This window comes from Ambystoma mexicanum, chromosome 1q (assembly GCF_040938575.1).
Source record: "Ambystoma mexicanum isolate Mex_15411 chromosome 1q, UKY_AmexF1_1, whole genome shotgun sequence".
Taxonomy (NCBI): domain Eukaryota; kingdom Metazoa; phylum Chordata; class Amphibia; order Caudata; family Ambystomatidae; genus Ambystoma; species Ambystoma mexicanum.
This window is the reverse complement of record NC_090922.1, coordinates 586,479,958-586,500,211: the sequence shown is the minus strand read 5'-3', so window position 1 is coordinate 586,500,211 and position 20,254 is coordinate 586,479,958. Positions and strand designations below refer to the sequence as shown.

Below are 20,254 nucleotides of genomic sequence, written 5' to 3'. Positions count from 1 at the left end.
CAACTCGTATGCCACCTGGATACCATTCTCGGAGCTGGTTAGGATTAACTAGGGGGAAGGACACCTTGTGTGCTTGACGACAGCTACTCGAACCGAAGAGCTTCCATTTTGCCAGCTTGTTTGACCCGTCCCCATGCAGTGCAGGAGTCCCGTCACCCTCATCCCATCCACCCCACCCCCCCCCCCCCCCCACCCGTCGTCCTGCCATTTGTCGCCACGACTGAGGCTCAGGATCGGTGAGATCTGCAGGAGCTGCCATGAATCAACTTCTTAAACTGCATCTTTTTCTGCATACTAAGGTACTGTGCCAACCCGATTGAGAGAACTGGCCTCTCGCGGTGAATGTTCGTGAAACTTTGCCAACTTGCAGGCCTAATCGGCTTGTGACCCAACATATGATTCGAAGGGATGTGTCCTCCGACGTATTCCTTATCTTTGATAATTCGTCTCCAGCTTGCTGGCCTCAGAACATTTTTTTCTCAGTAGAGGGCACTGCGCATCGACGTCCGTCGAGTTGGTGTCCCTCGACAGCCACCGTATCGGCGCCGACGTCACCATGCCCATAAATAGCCACGCGCAGCGTCCATTGCTCAGTTCCGTTTTTCTGTGCTTCGTGGTGCCTCGGAATATCGTTGCTCAGCTCTTCAGTCAAATATACTTCATTATTCCTCGAATACCGACTCGTACTCCATGGCTTCCTCATCCGAACCGACTCCTCCACGGTCCGGCTTAAAAAAATGTCGAGATTGTGGAAAGAAAATGTTGTTGACGGATCCTCACAGGATATGTTTGTGGTGCCTGGGAGTCTAGCACCATTGTTCGGAGTGCGAGGACGGCATGTCCATGTTGGCGAAAGCCTTGAAGGAGCGTAAGGGGAAGCTTGCGAGAGGTAAGGCAGTTAAAACTTCTTCAAAAGTTTATTTGGCGGAGTCGAGACATTAGTCTCCTCGCCATCACAAAAGACATTCTCGTTCTAGGTCTCAAAGCAGTTCCCATCACTCTTCGAGATCTAAGCATTCAAAAAAGAGACGTCGAAGATCCCCTTCCTCGTCTTCCGTTTCCCCGAAAAGGGTATCCTGCCCCACAAATTATAGCTCTCAGGCTGAGTGGGAGGAATTCAGGAAAAAGATGCTTAGCGTCTTCGAGGAAGCGCCCTCGACCCCCTCGAAGACTGCTGAGGGTGATTGGGCGAAAGACCCAAAAAATCAAAACGCAGCGAGTCGCAGCACCCGGTAAAAGAAGCTACTCGAGAGCGCTACAAACCCTCGAGCAAAGGCAAGGTCGCGTCTTCGACGCCATCGTCGAAAGTCCCTTCGACTCATAGATCTAAGTCTTCGACGCCATTATCGAAGGGTTCTTCGACGCACAGGTCAGTCGATTCGATGCCGTCTTTGACGCCGAGAAAGGACAAACCCACGGCCACCTCACAGCCAGTGGCCATACCAGAGCCTCGATCACGAGAATGTCGTCGACAACCTCGAGTAGAATTCCGATACTCTAGAGTTCTTCGAGGCCTCTACCAACTTTCTCAACGCCTTTTTCGATGGCTTCGAAGCCTTTAATGTCCGCGTCGTCGACGGAGCCTTATCTATTTATGAATAAGGGGAGAGTTCGGATCAGGAAAGAACTTTTGAGTTGCAGGGATCTGCAACTCCTATACCAGTGGAATTTACCTCTGAGGAAGGTAGGTTAAAAGACTTCCAAGAATCCTTACATGAAGCAAGTGGGTTGGACACTTCCCCAGAAGTAGAATTTGCCAAACCAGACCCAGGGGAACATGCTGAAACCCCTTATAGATACTTGATGGCAAGGATAATAGAGTTTATGGGGTGGTCTACATCCTCACCTGCTTTTCAGCAAGACAACCTCAGACATTTTGGTTAAAGGTCCACAGGAGGATCCTGTGGTGCCATTTCATGCAGCATTACAAAGGAAAATATTGGCGAACGGGAAACCCCCTGAGGTTATCCCAGCGGTTAACAAAAAATTATCAGCCAAATATAGGGTGTCTACTGCTGACCGTGAATATTTATCCAGACACCCAACTCCGGAGAGTCTGGTTGTTCAGGCAGCAACTTCAACATCAGGTAGTAAATCAGTTTACCCTACTGTTCCACAGGACAGGGATGACGAGATATGACTCCATGGCCAAAGAAGTCTTTTCTGCATGTAGCATGACATTGAAATCTGTCAGTGCTACTTGTACGCTCGCAAGGTTCAGCCACACACTTTGGGAGTGTGCTGCATCAGCGGCTGACTGCCTCCCGGAGGAAGAAGAAAGGGAAGCGTTTCTAAACATCATTAAGGATGGTAAAGACGCAATGTGCAAATCCCTTCCAACTGGCATCGATTCTGCTGACAGCATCAGCAGAGCTATGGCGGCAAGTACAACAACCCAGAGATTTGCTTGGTTGCGAAACTCTGGTTTTGCTCCAGATGTGCAAAGCAGACTCTTGAATATGCCCTTTGACGGATCTTCTTTGTTTGGTAAGAAGGCGGATGACAGTTTAGAAAAGCTACAAACATCAAAGGCAGCAGCAAAATCCCTGGGAGCTGCAATCCGTCAGACACCATATCGTCCCTCTGGAACCTCTTGGAGAGGTAAGTCCTTTCGCTTCTATTCTGCATTCGGAAGAGGCAGAGGACAGCTGGTTCAAAGGGGTCAGAAAAGATACACCCGAGGTGGATGGGTTAAAAATACAAAAGCCGCAGCAGCAGCAGGTGCCTCTTTACCCTCGGCATCTGCATCATTGTTAAGACGGATTTCTGAACTCTGTCCTGGTGGCGCAGAAGTTCAGAAGGCCAACCTAATTACTTGGAACAGGGTAACCTCTGGACGAGCCAGACCAATCAAGGTAGCGATCGCGGCAGTCAAGACTAGGTCTCAAGAGGGGTGAGGGTGACTGAAAGCCCGCAATGAGCACACAAAGCAAGATCACTTACAAACTACTCCAAACAGGTGTTATATAAAAAATATATACACATTTATTTCAAGGCCTTTAAAACAATGACCGTAGCGAGAAAATCGCAATATAACGATAGTAAACCAACACATACCATATTAACACGATATATATACAAATACGACAGTCGCAAGCGTTATATGCACGAAATGTGTAGTCCACCTGCAAGGGAAGGAAAACAGGCAGTGCGATACAATGCTTTAGACTCAGTTCGCCTTCAGAGGCACCTAACTAGATGGAAGTCCGAGCCCTGCGAAGAGTGGAGCCTTGTGCTCAAAAGTACCCGCACACGCTGGTGCCAACGGGCAAAAGGAGAGTCTCTTCTAAGGAAATCAGGCAGTTCAGTTCAGTGCACAAATGAAGGAGAACAAGTTCCGCGACTCAAGCGCAGCCTCCACAGTGGGCAGAAGCAGAGCGCGAGTACGGCAAAAGGGTGCTGTTTTACACAGCGGGGAAAAGCAATGGGCTCCTGCAGGAGGGCGACCAGATCCTAGCTAAACTACTCACCGGTCCCCGATGCAAGCAGACCCAGGCTTCTCCGCGTCAGTTTCAGCAGCTGGCAGGTTCAGAAGAGCAGGGAACGCCTCGTCGTCGTGTTGAGTAAAAAGACGTCCCAATCGAAGAAACCTGCACAATTTTGTCACCACAGCAGGGCAACGGAGCGGCCGTGTGTATCTGAGCCAAATGTACACTACTCACTTCCGACCTGGGAACGCCAAGTGTACGAAGCGTGTGAGAGTGACAAGGACTCGAAATACTACACAACCTGGCGGCGGTTACAGAGCAAGACTCCCGTGTAAGCTGGTCAGTCAACTGGATGGCCCAGAGACGCTTCCGAAGGCTTACTGGCAGGAGATGGTGAAGATGCCGAGAATAGCTGTTCCCTCTATTCCAAAGGGTCGAAGTACCAGTACAGGCCTTCTGGTTCGATCAAAGGTGAAAAGGGTTTCACAAGGCGACAGCCGTCCTTCAGCGGGTCACCAGCGATTCCTCGGTCCAGCCTCTTGGGTGCAGGATACTTGGCTCCTGTATTCCTTCGTTCGTGAGAACTCAGGAGATCGACATGGTAGTGGTGTTTCCAGCCCCCTCTTATCCACGGTTCCCTTCGCGCCAAAAACAGAGGGGACCCAATGGGAGATCCGCTCATCAACACTCACACCATACGTGGACCAATCACGGACCACGGTGGTCCCAGGCATTCACACCACCCTAGACACTCTGGCACCCAGGATGTGTATTGGGACCAGACATCCCAGCCCACATCCTGGAGGCACACACAAGACATGTAGAAGCCCGCGAAAGCATCTGTGTTTCGCGGGAAAGTACATTCCCAAATAAGGAAGGCCCCGGGTCGGCTCGACCTGGGGAAGGTGAAGGGAGCAAGACGGTCAGCGGACAGGACAAAGGAGCCTCGTGGTCTGGCCATTTTGGGAGCCAGGCCACCTTTTTGGGTGAAGCGCAGAAAACGCGCTTAGAACGCCAAAAGGAGCTCAAAATACAAAGAAACGATCGCTGCCACCATTCCCGTCCCTGAATCACTTGCACCGATCAAATACAATCCTAAACGAGTATCTAGGGCCTGTAGAAGGCTAGAGACCCAAGAGAGCTGTAACTTAGCTTACAGTGCCCTCTTGTGTCATGTTGCACGAAAGCCGCAACATGATGAAAGAAACTACGGGAAACAGCGTTCCCCGGTACTGACTGTCTTAAGGGCATGTCAGTTTCCCCATAAGAAAGGAGCGAAAGCCCAGAGGAGTGCGGCAAAAGGCTGCACTTCTCTGGCAAAGTCAAGAACAAGGTGAAAAACAACAACAAAAAGTTTAGGGGTTGCCACATGGAAGAAAATTACCTACAATTACGAAATCTTTCCTAACAATCATCCGCCTCCAAACCGCTCTGAGGACTCTCCTCACAAGACACCAGTAGGGTGGCAGGTTAACTCAACATCTGACGGAATGGCAGGCTATTACGTCAGATGCATTGGGCATTGGAGACAGTTGCCCATGGTTACTGCCTGCCTTTTCTACGCATCCCTTAGTCATCCACCGTGGAACAGCTCTCTGAAAGTTCCAGATCCGCTCCTCTTGCAGAAAATTGTAGATCTGCTAGAGAAAGGTGCCATAGAACCGGTACCTGTAGCGGAGAGGAACAAGGGCTGGTACTCCCCCTTCTTTCTCATACCGAAGAAAGACTGAGGACTGAGACCTATCTTGGATTTACGAGAATTGAACAAGTTCCTCAGGAAGGACAAGTTCAAGATGGTAACTCTCTCTCAGATCCTTCCAGCCCTCCAGCTCCAGGACAGGCTGGTATCTCTGGAACTCCAGGATGCTTATTTTCATGTGCCAATCCATCTCTAACACAGGAAATACCCGAGGTTCGCAATTGGCGGCTTTCACTATCAATTTCGAGTTCTGCCATTTGGGCTGACCTCCGCCCCGAGGGTCTTCACCAAGTTAATGTCGGTAGTGGCTGCAAGTCTTAAGGAAGGGAGGGATTCACGTCTACCCCTACCTGGACGATTGGCTGATCAGGGCTGGATCTTCGGAACCAGCTCAGATCCAGCTAGATTATGTCTGCCACTTCCTTCACAAACTGGGCTTCGCCCTCAATTTAAAGACGTCACAGATGATACCATCACAGAGACTTCAGTTCATCGGAGCGGTCCTGGACACTATTATGGGAAAAGCCTCACCACCAGAGGTGAGGGCTCAAGATATTCTGCAGATGGTCACCAAGTTTCAAAATGCCCAACATCTCCCAGCCTTTGACTTTTTGAGGTTGCTAGGCCTCATGGCATCCTGCATCTTCCTTGTGCCAGAGGCTTGCCTGAGAATGAGATCTCTCCAGTGGGCACTAAGAACCCAGTGGTCGCAGTTCTCAGGAAAAATGACAGATCTCCTTCGGATTCTGGACAAGGTAACCCAAGACCTTCAATGGTGGGCTTATCGAGAGAGAATTTTGAAAGGAGAACTGTTTTGGCAACCATGGCCGGAGATAACAGTAGTCACGGACGCCTCACTCACGGGGTGGGGAGCCCATACCAACGACTTGACCATCAGCGGTCATTGGTCTTCATCGGAGTCCAGACTACACATCAACCTATTGGACCTGAGAGTGATCAGACTAGCGCTGAAAGCTTTCCTGCCATCAGTACAGGGAAAAAATGTCCTGATAATGACGGTCAACACAGTGGCCATGCACTACCTCAATAAAAGAGGAGGCGTGGGATCACTGCCGCTGTGCAGAGAGGCAATGCAGCTCTGGTTTTGGGCAATTCAAGAAGGCATCTCTCTATCGCAGTTCACCTCGCCGGAGAGAAGAATTTGACGGCGGACGCTCTGAGCAGGCAGGGCACAGTCTCCCACGAGTGGGAACTAGCTCAGGAAGTCCTTCAGGAGTGGTTTGCCCTTTGGGGAACCCCTCAAGTGGATCTGTTCGCCACCAGTACCAACAGGAAGTGTGATCTGTTTTGTTCAAGAGAATTTCCCCCGAGAGGAGCTCTAAGGGACGCGCTCGTAGTGGACTGGGAGTTTCCACTCCTGTTTGCGTTTCCACCAGTCCGTCATTCCTCAAATGATCAGGAGGTTGAGAAAATTCCGGAGGACCATGATACTAATTGCCCCAGACTGGGCCCGGAGAACGTGGTACCCGGACCTTCTGGACATGTCCGTCTGCCCTCCAATTCGCCTTCCACTCCAGGAGAATCTTCTCTCACAGAAGGGAGGTCAGGTTCTTGTCATGCCTACCCCCGGGGACCCAGACCACGTCCAGCAACCCCGGAAGCAGGCATCAAGTTATCCTAATCAAGCCCAACAAGCCCTGCTAGCTCCTAGATTAAAACACACCTGATGCAGACCATGCTGCAAGAGTTCCAAGCCAAAAGAGGCTTGGAAGGGACTACTTTACTTAGGGATTATTTTTTACTCGGGCGGGGCTGGGGAGGAATACTTTCCTGGGACTACTTTGGAGGCTATTTAAACCAGCACACGCTTTGTGTTATTCTGCATCCAGCAGCGTAACGCTCACCGTGCCTGCAAGTCTGCATCCAGCCTTCTGCCACGCCCGCCTCGAGTTTGGAGCTCCTAGAGAAAGGAGAAAAGGTTAGAACAAGAGCAATACCTTTAATCCTTACCTGAATTCCCGATCCATCGCGCCTTCGAGCTGGAAGAAAGAAGTTATTTTATGCGCGTCGCCTCGCCTGCTGCAGCGCCGTGCTGAACTCACCGGCCTTCGCAGCATCTTCACATTCCACCGCATCCTCCTGTATGTTCCCGCCGCACTCCGGCACCTAAGGAGAAGACCAGAACAGCAAGGTGAGCCAAGGGAATACACAGAGGCAATATAAGTTACCCTCCCCCCCCATAGACTTACCTGATTTTACCACCGGGGGTACTATTCCTCTTCACTCGTCGGCGCAGCTTCCACTGCATCTTCGCCGAACCCCGGCCTTTAAGGGGAAACAAAAGGACACCAAGGTGAAACAAAGGGACTAACAAGGGGAACCCTCCTCACCACAATAGACTTACCTGATTTTACCGCCGGAGGTGGTATTCCCCAAGACTTCATACTTTCTCTCAGCGCCTGAATAAGGGAGAAAGCAACAGGTTACATACATTATTTTATCGAACTGTGTTGGAAAATACAAATCCTTACCAGAATACTACCGGTTGCCACGAACAACTCTTCATTAGGATCAAGATCCAACCTGCAAGGAATCGGGCAAGAGTGAAAGTCGGGCATTTGAACTCTTACGAACTTTATAATTGCGGCGTCTTGCCGGGAATCTCGGAGTCAATATTGTTCTGGAACTCACCACCTTCGAGCCAGTGAAGCAACTGGTCATCAACGCGCCCCTGCGCTCAATGCAGGATGGAGAGCTCATCTTTTCAAACCATCAGGTGAGACTATAAGAGGGGACATCAAAGGTGATGGGGGTGGGGGGGATTTATGCTCAATCCCCCCCACCCTTTCTTAATTCCCTTTCTCCATTTGCAGAAGAATATTCCTACGGGCCAAGCAAACGAAGCTAGGTGGGCCAGTCCAGTCAGTCATCTCAGCCCTACGCGTCACATTGGTGGAGACCGCAGCTGTCCAGTTCCGATCGACGCCTCTGTGGGAGCCAGGTGAGCGTAACAGTTCTCCATCCAGACATCAGAACCCTCAACCTTCACGCTTGGCTTCTGAAAGGTTGAGATACAAGGATTGGGACCTCCCTGAGGACGTCTTGGAGGTGTTGCTTTCGGCCAGAAGGCTAGCAACAAAGTCTTTATACCGCTGCCGTTGGAACAAATTTTGTAGCTGGCGTAGAGAAGAGAATATCGACCCCTTTTCGTGTGGTACACCAACAGTGTTATCCTTTGTACTCTATTTGGCAAATTCAGGCCTTCAAGTTGGCACTATCAAGGGCTATCTCGCAGCGCTATCGATCTTCAAACGCACTGCAGAGGAGCCATTGTATTTCAAATTACCCTTAGTAATACAATTTCTATAGGGATTAACTAAAGTCTATCCTCCAAGACCATTCCAAGTTAATTTATGGGATTTAAATTTAGTCTTAAATTTCCTGATGGGTACTCCTTTCGAACCACTCCACTCTTGTTCTATAAGATTTCTCACCCTTAAAACTGTCTTATTAGTGGCACTAACATCTGCTAGAAGGGTGAGCGAATTACAAGCTCTATCTTGTAAACCCCCCTCATACAATTTTTCATAAAGACAAAGTTGTCCTACAGGTGAAGCCTAATTTCCTCCCAAAGGTAGTTTCTGAATTCCACATCACTCAGAAAATTACCTTACCTTCATTCTATCCTCCTCCCCATCCGGGGAAAGAGGAAGAAAGGCTACATAGGCTGGACCCAAGGCGGGCTTTAAGCTATTACATCAGCAGACTTGCTAGGATTAGGCAAGCAGACCAACTGTTCGTAGGTTACTCGGGGCACAAATTGGGACTACCAATAACAAAACGGACCATTTCCAGATGGATTATTTTGGCCATTATGGAATGTTACAAACTAGCAGGGAAAGAGCCTCCTCAAAATCTTAGGGCTCATTTAACCAGGGGTATCGCAGCCTCTTCGGCCCTCCAAAGAGGGGTTCCGGTTCGAGACATATGTGCGGCTGCCACATGGTCGTCCGCACATACCTTGACAAGATTTTACAACCTGGATTCCTCCTCCTAGTCAAGAGACTAGGTTTGGCAAAGCTGTATTACATTCTATTCATTACTAAAGGGAAACATGGCGTTTTTACTCCCTCCAATTACACACCACTACTATGGGAGTCTATCAAAGATCAGGAATACGTCGGCGGACACAATCCCTTCGAAGAACAAGTTACTTCTTACCTGGTAACCTTCTTTCGATGGGCTGTTCGTCTGACGTATTCCCCATCGCCCCTCCCATCCATCCCCGCAGTAATACTTCCCTTGTGGTTGCAGCTTACGCTCCTTCAACGTCAATAACCAATTCATGCAGGACTTATCTTATGCTACAAAACGGAACTGAGCAACGGACGCTACGCATGGCTATTTATGGGCATGGTCACGTCGGCGCCGATACGGTGGCTGCCGAGGGACACCAACTCGACGGACGTCGATGCGCAGCTCCCTCTTCTTAGAATTTTTTCTGAGGGCAGCAAGCTGGAGACGAATTATCAAAGATAAGGAATACGTCGGAGGAACGTCCCATCGAAAGAACGTTACCAGGTAAGAAGTGCTTCGTTTTCATACCAACTACTTCTGTGAACATTGGCAAAGACTTTACTGTTTACTATAAGAACTGCTCTTTCCTCTCCAAGACACTAGCCCATTGACTTTGGCATCGGCCTATTGAACTGAACTGAGTCCTCTAGTGAACTGAAACTATTTGCACTGCCTAAAAGTATTTGTGATCTATTAACTTGTGCCTTTTTACTCCCATTCAAAGTAACTGAAATGCCATTTTGCTCCTATTTCAGGGATTCTAATTTACTCAAACTTATTGGTTTGTTATTGAAGTATATTTGTGTATAATAAGTTGCCTCCTTCTAGTGAATGTTTTCTAAACGACTGTATAATAATTTAATAAGTGTTTTACCAAGAAACCTTGGGTGTAAATGTCTACTTGAACCATTGTGATTGTAAGACCTCTGTGTAACATTCTTGTACTGCTCACATTCCCTCTTGAGATAAGCCTGGCTGCTCAGCTCGCTACCACAAACTGTGTAGTACAGACTTATACCAAAGGTTGGTTTTTGCTTACACCCGTAGTCGTAATTGTGTGGTGTGGTTCCAGAGGGTACTGCATGCAATTCTGCCTAACACCGGGCAAACCAACGGTCCAGGAGTTGCAGCAGTCGTCTCTTCCAAGTTCTTCTTCGGATTCCTTCGTCCAGTGGTCGACTCTGCCTTCCAAGCCAAAAAGCCTTGCCTTTTATGCAGGTTTCTCCCATTAATGCCAGCCTAGCTGTCAATCACACAGCAGGGTGGCTGTCTTTGCCATAACAGCCAGCCAATCAACTTTGGGTGCATTCCTGTAACCCGGGGGATTAAGCACAGGTAGTGTTGGGCATCTCCTTCACTTCCTGCCCCTGCCAGACATACTGGCGCCAGAGGCAGGCTTCACTCGTGAATCCCGCCAAAGACAAAACGAACAAAGGGACCAACCCTGTTTTGGCGCGCAGAGTAAATCCCAAGAAGGACCTTTCCCACAAGAAATGGCGATAAAAGAAGTCTGGGGCCATTTAGGCAAAATGGGCACCCATGGGTGCCTTACCTTGGCTGCGAGCGCAGCCCGCAGTAAGAACACACAATGGTAGTAAAAGGTAAACCACTGCCACCAGCCGTTAACCATTAATTGTAGAAGGGGTAACATAAAAATGTTACATGAGAAACTAGACAAAGGGGATACTAAGTAACACCTCCAGCACCCTATTGTAAGATAGTGTGTGCTGGGTTGAGAAAGTTACAAATTCTAAGTAGTCCATTTCACTTTGTTGCTCTAGGAAACAGTAGTTTCACCAAGAGAAGTAAGTTAACCCTTTGGAAAATATAAGAATTCCGTGTGCCTCTGCCCTGAAGGTGCTGTATGACACAATGTAAAGATGATGCCTATGGAGATAGTCATACAAGTTAAAATAACCGAGAACAAATAACATTAAAATTATGAGAGAGAAAAAGTCCTCAAGTCCAGCATAAAGCTGGGGGTTTCTACGGTTGAAGGGAATTAACACATTTATGTGAATTCTCCCTGACAATTTACCTGGTTCTTTTTTCTATTTGCTTAGTCTTCTACCCTACAGTACACTGAAAAGTATTTTGGACTATGCTTAAAAGTAAAGATTTGTTTTTTTATCGCTCCGCCCGAAGGTGAATGAGTTTATATTAACAGTGAATGTTTGTGTGCGTTACTTGTGGTTTTTGATTGTGAATAGTTGTTGAAGCTCCTAAATAAATAATTGTATTTTTTTTACCTTCTGCGAAACTTGGATTATTCATAGTGCTGTGTCGGTTCTTACCTGAACCCTATCCACCATTCTAAGTATAGGCCTGGCTCTTTAGTCACATTTCCCAGAAGAATTTGCTAGATAGATAGGGTTTGCCCCTCTTCATCAGAATAGTATTGTGTTTAACCTGTACATGTAGTACAGGGTTAAGGTAATTGGAATGCCTAGTTTTTCACTGAACTTTCAGTTCTGGTAAACAAGTAACCCTCAAGCCACACCACTGGATGGAATATTCATGGCATGAGTCTAAAACGGCTATCATCTTAAGAAAGACTTACTGTTATGTCACATTCGTCCCATGTCTATATGGTTTTCCCGGCTAGGTCCAGGTGTATGTACACAAAGGGGGCATGACATTCAATAAATATTGCACAAAGTGTACATAGCGTAAACATATCACTACAGTGGTTAACATTTGCTTTCTGTCATGGTCAGCATGACTTTTGGGTTTCTGAACATTCTAACACCACCTTTCCACAGCCCCAATGCTCCTCTGTTGGGGAAGTGATGGGGTATAGGAGTGTTGTGCTGTTGTACCCACATGCTCATTGCTACCAGAAGATGTTTTGACCTTGCTTGGTCTGTTATTGCATACTATTGGATGTGCTGGTTAATCTGTGTCTTCTACATTCTTTTCCAGGAGCCTTATAGTCGTCTGCCACCACCTCCCCAATCCCACACCAGCTTAGATGACCTTCACCGACGTCGGAAGGAGATCATGGCTCAACTAGAGGAGAGGAAGGTCATATCGCCCCTTCCTTTTGCACCGTCGCCAACATTGCCTCACCCGTGCCACCCTGATGAGGTATTTTGATTGCATTTTTTTTACGTGGTTTTCCTTCAACCTCTATCCTTCCTGCGGTAATTTAATTCCTTAGTATGATTGCAAAAAATCAATAGTTACAAGCAGTAGTTGTTGGCTCGATTTTTCATTTTTATGTGAAATTCACTTCACACTCAAGTCCCCCATCCCTTGTTGCCGGACTACTGGATTTTTGTCGGTTCTCCTTTTTTCCATACTCTGTCATTCTGTGATCCTATCCTTGGGATCATTTTATATTTCTTTTCATGCTTTTTCTCTTGGCGTAAAGGTTTCCTCCAAGTTTTGTGGCATCAGTGTTTGTCTTTTGAAGCACACAGCACTGTTTGCAGTATTCCCGGGAGTCCTTTGGGTGTCCCTTTTTATTTACTGATATTTTCTTTATGGGAACACGTGTTTCCAAGGGCAGGGGGATATTTTTATCCTTCCTATCTTTTCCTATTCTGAGATCAACACACCCATACTTATGCAGAGTGCTGAAGGGCTTTCTCTGCTCCTGTAATATTCGGGTTACAGTACAAGCTAATCTGAAAGGCTGGTGTTTTTTTTGTTAATTCAAGATGGATTGTCCTTTCTTAGTTCTTCTGCCGTGCAGGGAGGGGTAGGTCCTGGTATGTCTTTGATCTTTGGCAGGATCCCTTTGTGAAGCCTGTCAAGGTGCCAGTGTCTGTGAGGACAGCAAACCCAGGAGGACTCCGAAACTCAGCTGCTGTTAGTCTTCTGCTGTGCCTACCTGGAACCCGTTCCAACTTGGAGGCTGACTGTCCTGAAAGGACAGCCAACCCCCAACGTTTGATTGGTGCATGCGTGCTGATAGCCTCGTTTCCAGCATAAGATGCATGGATCCTAATACTGAAGGCAAGCTGACCACTGGAACTGAAGAACCGACATGGAAGAAGAGAGCCGCCCGCAGCCGCTTATGCCTTCTGAGTAATGGCTGCTGTCCGACCCCTTCTTCCAAGCGTTGAGCACCTCGAAAAAGGACTCTCCCTTAGACTGGTGGGACCAATCAGTCTGAAGATGACTTGAATTTTGTGCAATCCCCCAACGAGCTGTGATCGTATCCTCCCAGAACTTTGGATTCCTTCCGGACCTCCAGAGGCAAGGTTCCACTCTTCGTAGTACCTTCAACAGAGTGCTGGACTGATGAAGAGATAAATCGACTGGGTGGTTACCTTTCTTCAGTGCTGTTTTGAAAAGGTTACCAAAATCATAGAACAACGAAGAATCCTTTGTGTGCAGCCTTTTCACTGGATTGCTGCTTCGAGATCCATTTGTGTCCTGTCTTTCGTCTGCCTGACCAAGAATCTGGTAACCAGGTCTGCTGCTGCATCGCTGGGGCATTGTGCTGCATCCTCTTCTTCACTTTTAAGGTACTGTGAGACACTTGGTTGAATTTGCCTAGAGTTGTTTTGTTGCTCCTGTGTTGCTGGAGTGCTGATTTATGCGTTTGGGAGTTCACCACTTCATTTTCGCCCAGGCCCAAAGCTTTTGTACCTTCAGGGAAGGGATGAACTACTAAAGCCTATGGCCACTATGAAATTATTACTAGTATTTGTTTACTTCATGTTGGTCGTGTTTCATTAATTCTCACCTGAAAGAGATTCTAAAAGTTATTACAAAATATTTGTATTTTACCTTTCAGTTACTTACTGCCATTGTACAAGTATTACAAAAGTGATTCACTAACTGTGAAGATTGCTTCTGTTTCTCTGTTACTCATTGTGTTATAGTACTTAACTTTCTGAAGAATCACCTTTACCTTAGTTCATTTATAAAATAAACCATTATTTTCATTTAACTTGTAGTGTCTGTTTCTTTGGCCTATGTGTATACTTAAAGTTCTTTGTACCTTCCTAGAGCCCTCCATCCTAAGATAAGTCTGGCTGCTCAGCCATTGCTACTACCATACTTGTGTCGTTCAGGCCTATACTAAGAGTTTGACCCCTCTGTCCCAAGTGTGAATCTTCTAAAGTCCTACCTAAGGTGGACTGTTATGAAACTTCTTTGGGGGTGTAGGAGTAAAAGTCGGACACAAGGTTGGCATGTTGATTGCTAAGACTTTTATTAATAACAAAAACTGGATTTTTGGAGGAAACCCCAACTAGCCCTATCTCTAAGAGGGGTTCCCCTGCCTCAACAAAAGTAGCTAATGATGAACCTGTCCAGAGTTCAACATCCTATGTCCAAATCCTAACCTATCTCTCAAAAACTAAACTTATATAAAGGGAAAAGGGGCAATGTCTCTTCACTGGCAACGTGCAACTTTGCTTTGTGGTTCTCCATCCAAGTTCAAATGAAAGAAGGTACTCCAAACAAAGTTCCCCAAGGTTGAAAAGGCTTGTTTTCCATTAACTTCTACTTGCCTGTTGGGGAGAATTTTCATTTCTGTGACAATTCCCTTTAGCCTTGGAGACCCCCAGCTCTTTTGTTGGACTCAGGGCTTTTTAATTTTGATTCCTGGGTAAGTATAACCATTTGTTTTATGCAGCCTGGTAAACTCCATAGACATCTAGCTTTGCACCGTCACACACACCACCTTCTGTGCAGTGCCACTCAGAAGTCCCTTGGTCTACATTTTCTTGGGTGGACTACTGTTCCCAAGAATATTAAGACGACCCCCGTCTGTCTTGGGTCCAGCCCACACCACACTATGTGGAATGCTGGGTGGTTACATAGTAATTCCTTTAACCCATACCTAATGTAACATTTTGTTACACTAACTCACTTGAATGGCTGGTGACAGTGGTTTCCTTTTTTTACTACCTAGTGACATGCATCTGCAGGATGATAGCTCATCTGCAGTGCTGCACCCAAGGGTGACCATTTTCACAAAATGGACCCTGTCTTATTTTTTCACCATTTTCTGTTTGTGACATCGGTCTTGGCTTTTACTGTGTGCTTAGACTGGTTTAAGCCCTTTGTTTGATCTGCCTTTTGTGGTCTCCAGCCCTTAAGCCCTCCCCTGTCTCCAGTCTATCTGGTTGGACAGTATGTGTGGGTAGGGTCCCGAAACTCCCCTGTCCTATGTCTTTAGGAATTCCTGAATGAAACTAGTCCTGATTGGCTGGCTGTCCTAAAAGGACAGCCACACTGCTGTGTGATTGAGAGCCTAGGTTGCGCATGAATGGGAAAACCTGGTTGAAAGGCAAGGCTCTTGGGACTACAGGCAGAGTCGACCACTGGAAGAAACATCCAACGAAGAAACTGAGAAGGGAAGCCTGCTGCAACCTCCTGGACCTTGACCTGGACCTTGAATTTCCCAGTTAATCCTTGCACCTGGTCGGACTTCTTTTTTCACCTCGAAAGAGAAGCTCTGGAGGTATGATTTCTCCCCTTGAGTTAATGGGTCAAACTAACCCCGAGACAAACTCCACTTTGGCTCAATCCCTGACGTGCTCTGCCTCTCCGTTGCTGCAGAAGCCCAATGCCAGAGGTCGAGTGTCCGTAGTCGAGGTCAACGTCTGCCGTGAACGAATCAGGCCAAAATCTCCAGGAACCTACTAAGGACCTTCCAGACGCAGGAAATCCAGACGCATAGTCCCCTCACCAGAGTGCAGGACCGTGGGAGCAAAGAAAGTTCAACCAGTGTCCATTGTTCTGCACCAGTGCTGTTTATGGAGCACTGAAACCGCAAAGTGCTGCTGGAAGAAAAAAACCTGTAGCTGCCCACGACCATCCCGAGTACCACCGCAGGAGCCCTCCGGACATCTTCCCTCCCCCACGACTGAGGCTCAGGAACCAGGGCCTGCTTGGCTGTAGCAAAAAGAAATCTAATTGGACCCCTTTCTTCTAACCAAAGGTACTTTTTCGGGCTTGGTGGTACTTAACCTCTTGCCTTATGTTGTACTGTGTCACTTGAGACTTGCACGTGCTTGCTTTCCGAGTTGATTTCAACTCCCTTTGCACAGGCTTAACAAAGCTTATGTTCCTACCAGTGATGTTTCTGAACTCTCCAACTTTGTGCAAGACTTTTATCCAAGAAGTGCATCAGACCTATAGACTTTGTCCAAAAGACTTTCGCTGTCCTGAAAGGCTGTCTTCAAAATCCATTGGCTTTGATATTGCTTGTCCTTCATAGGTTGTAGCTTGTTGTAAACTGTTACTGCTGGGAAAGGCTTATCTGGACATCATTGGAGGATTCAGTTGTCCTCACATGTTCGGAGAAATTGTTCTAAACTTTTTACTTCCCTTAACCCTTCCCTTCTGCATCTCAGTTTACCAAGTATTGTTGTGATATATAAATGCAAATATTATCCTTGTGATTTAAGTAAAGTAGGGTGTGCTGTATGAAGGATATCCAAAGATTATCCACTAGCTTTACTTATTCTGAAAAGTAATTTCAAAGTTTGCTTTTGTTATAATCAATTGCCTTTTTAAAGAATGCTTATTTGAAACTGATATTTATAACTGAATTGAGTAGAGATGTTTCTTGGCTACTGTTAATAACTGATTGCATCTGTACAGCTCACATTTACCCCTCTTGAGGTGGACCTGGCTGCCCACACTCACTACCAACTTGTGTACTACAGACCTATACCAAAAGGTGGGTTACCTAATACCAAGCAAATGAGTCTTGTATAGTCTCATACCGTGTGACTGCACTAATTCTTACTTTACAGTGATTTGTTTGTCTTATTTCTTTTTTGACTTATGGATTTCCTTTTTGTATGAGTGGATTTGTCGTTGAAATATTGTTTTTTAAAATTATTTGCCTAGTGTTTTTTTTTCCTCCATTCTAGTTACAGCTTTTCGTTTTTCTTTTTCATTGTGCTGAGAAGCACAGTAAACAATTTTGCCGTTGCTCTCTTGCACGATGGGGGTGAAAGGTTTTTCCTTGGAGACATTGTCGATTGTTCCAGTGATCCATTCATGAAGTAGTTCTGTTTTTTCTGTCAAGGTCCACTTCGTTCAGGTTTGTGGTTGGCGGTTTTGTGATTTCAAGTTCTTCTAAGTTGCTAGCTTTGATGGTCCTCCAGTTTCTTTTCATGATTGTTGGCAGTTTGTTGGGTTGCTTGGCTGCTTTTATTGGTAGCATGATGAGGAATGGAATGATATGATCGCTCCAGAGGATCGGTTTTAGTGGTGCCGTGGTGGAAGATTTTGCTGGCAGAGCTTGCGTCAAGTTTTTTCACCGCTATGTGTGTTGCTTCTTTGGCCAGCTGATTTAGTTTCATTTTCATCAGTTGTTTGGCAAGTTAGTTAGCGTTTTCTTCTTCAAACCAGCTGTTGATGTCCCAGAGGATTATCAGTTGTTCCTGCTCGATGGCTAGGTTGGGGATGGCTTCTTTGAGGGTGTCCACAAAAGTCGCATTGTATGTCCGTGTCTGTAAACCAGAATTCATTTGAGGCTTGTTTTGGGGTTCGCTGTCAGGTGAAGGATTGGGGATTGGCAGTTTGTGATGTTTAGTGGTGCATTTGCTTTAATTTTCAGATGTTCTCTTAATGCTATTGCAAGTCGTCCTCCTCTTGTCTTTCCTATTTGCCTGTGAGCACTTGAAGTTGTCAGAGAGACATTTGTGTAGTGTGATTTGTAGTAATCAAGCCATGTTTCTGTAATGAATAGGATGTCAATACCTGCGCCGCATAGTAGTACGTCCATGTCTGTGGCATATTCGGACGTTGATCTTGCGTTGCTTAGGTTGCTGTGGATCCTTTCAATATTTTTGTTTATTTTTTAATATTGGTCTTGCTTTGTGGTTGTTCTGTTTTTCTCTTTCAATGTTGCTGTCAGGATGTGATGGGTGCTCCGTGGGGTTTGCCTCATCGTTGAAATGGTCTGTTGGATTATTTATTGGGTTGCTTATTTCTTCTGCTTATTCTAGGTTTTGTTGCGGTTAGTGCTGGTGTCCTCAAGTTTTTGTGATTAAGGGTCAGAGCGTTGGTTTCTGTTGGGGAGTGGAGACCCCCAGCAAGTTTACTGGATTTTGAGGACTTTATTTCTTTTAACCTGGAGAGAGCGGGACCCTTTTTCCCACTCATGTGTTTTAATGTGATTTTGTATGGTTTTTCTTTTGGTTGTGGAGTCTGACAAACTCCATAGGGATAATCTTTTACATTGTGCCACACAGCCCCTTCAGTGCAGTGAAACAGGGAAGTCTTCCAGATTTCCCTAAGGTTTAAATACCTTCTCTGGGATAAACTGTTTCCCAGAGCAGTAAAGGGAAATTGACTTTACTTACATTTTGTAATTTTCTATACCCAGCACACCCTATCTTACAATAGGGTGCTGGAGGGGTTACTTAGTATCCCCTTTGTCTAGCTTGTCATGTAACATTTATGTTACCCTTTCCTCACCGAATGGCTGGTGGCAGTGCTTTACTTTTTACTAACGTTATGGGATTTTACTGTGGGCTGTGTTTTGCAGATACGGTAAAGCACCCATGGGTGCCATTTTTGTCAAAATGCCCCAGGTCGTCTTTTTTTCGCCATTCCTTTGTGGAAAGGTCCTTACTGAGATTTACTCTGCGTGCCAAATCAGGTTTGGTCCCTTTGTTCGTTTTGCCTTTGGCGGGATTTACGAGGGAAGCCCGCCTCTGGCTCCAGCGTTTCTGGCACAGCAGAAAGTGAGGGAAGTTCCCGAAACTCCCTGTGCTTAGTCTCCTTGGTTACAGGAATGCACCCAAAGGTGATTGGCTGGCTGGCTGGCTGGCTCTGTTGGGCAGAATTGCATGTAGTACCCTCTTGGACTACCACATACAATTTGGACTACAGTTGTAAGCAAAACCAACCTTTGGTAAAAGTCTGTACTACACAGTTTGTGGTAGCAAACTGAGAAGCCAGGCTTATCTCTAGAGGGAATGTGAGCAGTAAGAGGTTAGAGGTTTTACAATCACAGTGGTTCAAGTAGACACTTATACTCAAGGATTCTTGGTAAATCAATTATTAATTTATTACAGTCGTTTAGAAAACTTTCACTAGAAGGAAGCAACTTAATATCATACACAAATATACTTCAATACCAAACCAATAAGTTTCTTTGTAAATTAGGTTCCCCTGAAATAGGAGTAAAAAGGCATTTTAATCACTTTAAATGGGAGTAAAAAGGCACAAGTTGATAGAATAGATCACAAATACTTTCTTAGGCAGTGCAAATAGTTAGGCCTAGGCCAAAGTCAATGGGCTAGTGTCTTCAATAGGAAAGAGCAGTTCTTTTAGTAAACAGTAAAGTCTTTGCCAAAGTTCTCAGAAGTAGTTTGTACGAAAAAGAATCATAAGTTGGGTCACTAGCTGGTTAGGCCTGCAGGTTCGGAAAGTTTCACAAACTTTTACCGCAAGAGGCAAGTTCTCTGTCGGGTTGGCACAGTACCTTGGTATGAAGAACAAGATGCAGCTGAAGATGTTGGTTCTTGGTAGTTCCTCCAGATTGCACTGTTCCTGAGCCTCAGTCGTGGAGACAAGAGCGAGGATGTCGCGGGACTCCTGCACTGCATGGGAATGGGTCAAACAAGCTGGCAAAAATGGAAGATCTTCGGTTCGAGTAGCTGTTGTCAGGCACACAAGCTGGTGTCCTTCCCCCTGGTTAATCCTAACCAGCTCAGAGAATGGTATCCAGGTGGCATACGAGTTGATTGGTCCCACCAACTCAAAGGAAGAAGTCGTCCTTGAAGGGGCTTCTCTGTGGAGATGAACTTGGCAATTCGGACCTGCAGCAGGGCTTCACCAGGCAAACCAATGGTCCAGGAGTTGCAGCAGCCGTCCTCTTCCAGCTCGTCTTAGGTTCTTTCGTTCCAGTCGTCGACTCTGCTTTCCAATCCAAGAGACTAGCCTTTTAAACAGTTTTCTCCATTTCATTCCAGCCTAGCTGTCACTCACCCAGCAGGGTGGCTTCACTTGCTGGGCAGTCAGCCATCCAGTCACGTCGGAGTGCATTTGGGTCTCCTAGGAAACTAAGCACAGGGAGTTTCGGGCACCTCCTTCAATTCTTGCCCACCCCAGACGCTCAGATGCCAGAGGCGGTCTTCAGTCCTGAAGCCCGCCAAAGGCA

General features: G+C 46.5%; 1 protein-coding gene across 5 annotated transcripts in view; it reads left to right on the top strand.

Annotated features, from left to right (window-relative positions):
* RC3H1 (ring finger and CCCH-type domains 1) overlaps window positions 1-20,254 on the top strand; it is a 1,368,452-nt gene that overhangs the window by 854,543 nt on the left and 493,655 nt on the right. For all 5 annotated transcript variants that reach the window (XM_069641098.1, XM_069641097.1, XM_069641095.1 and 2 more), the window contains one exon: window positions 12,088-12,252. In XM_069641098.1, coding sequence (XP_069497199.1) covers window positions 12,088-12,252 — 165 coding nt within the window. The remainder of the gene's footprint in view (window positions 1-12,087; window positions 12,253-20,254) is intronic.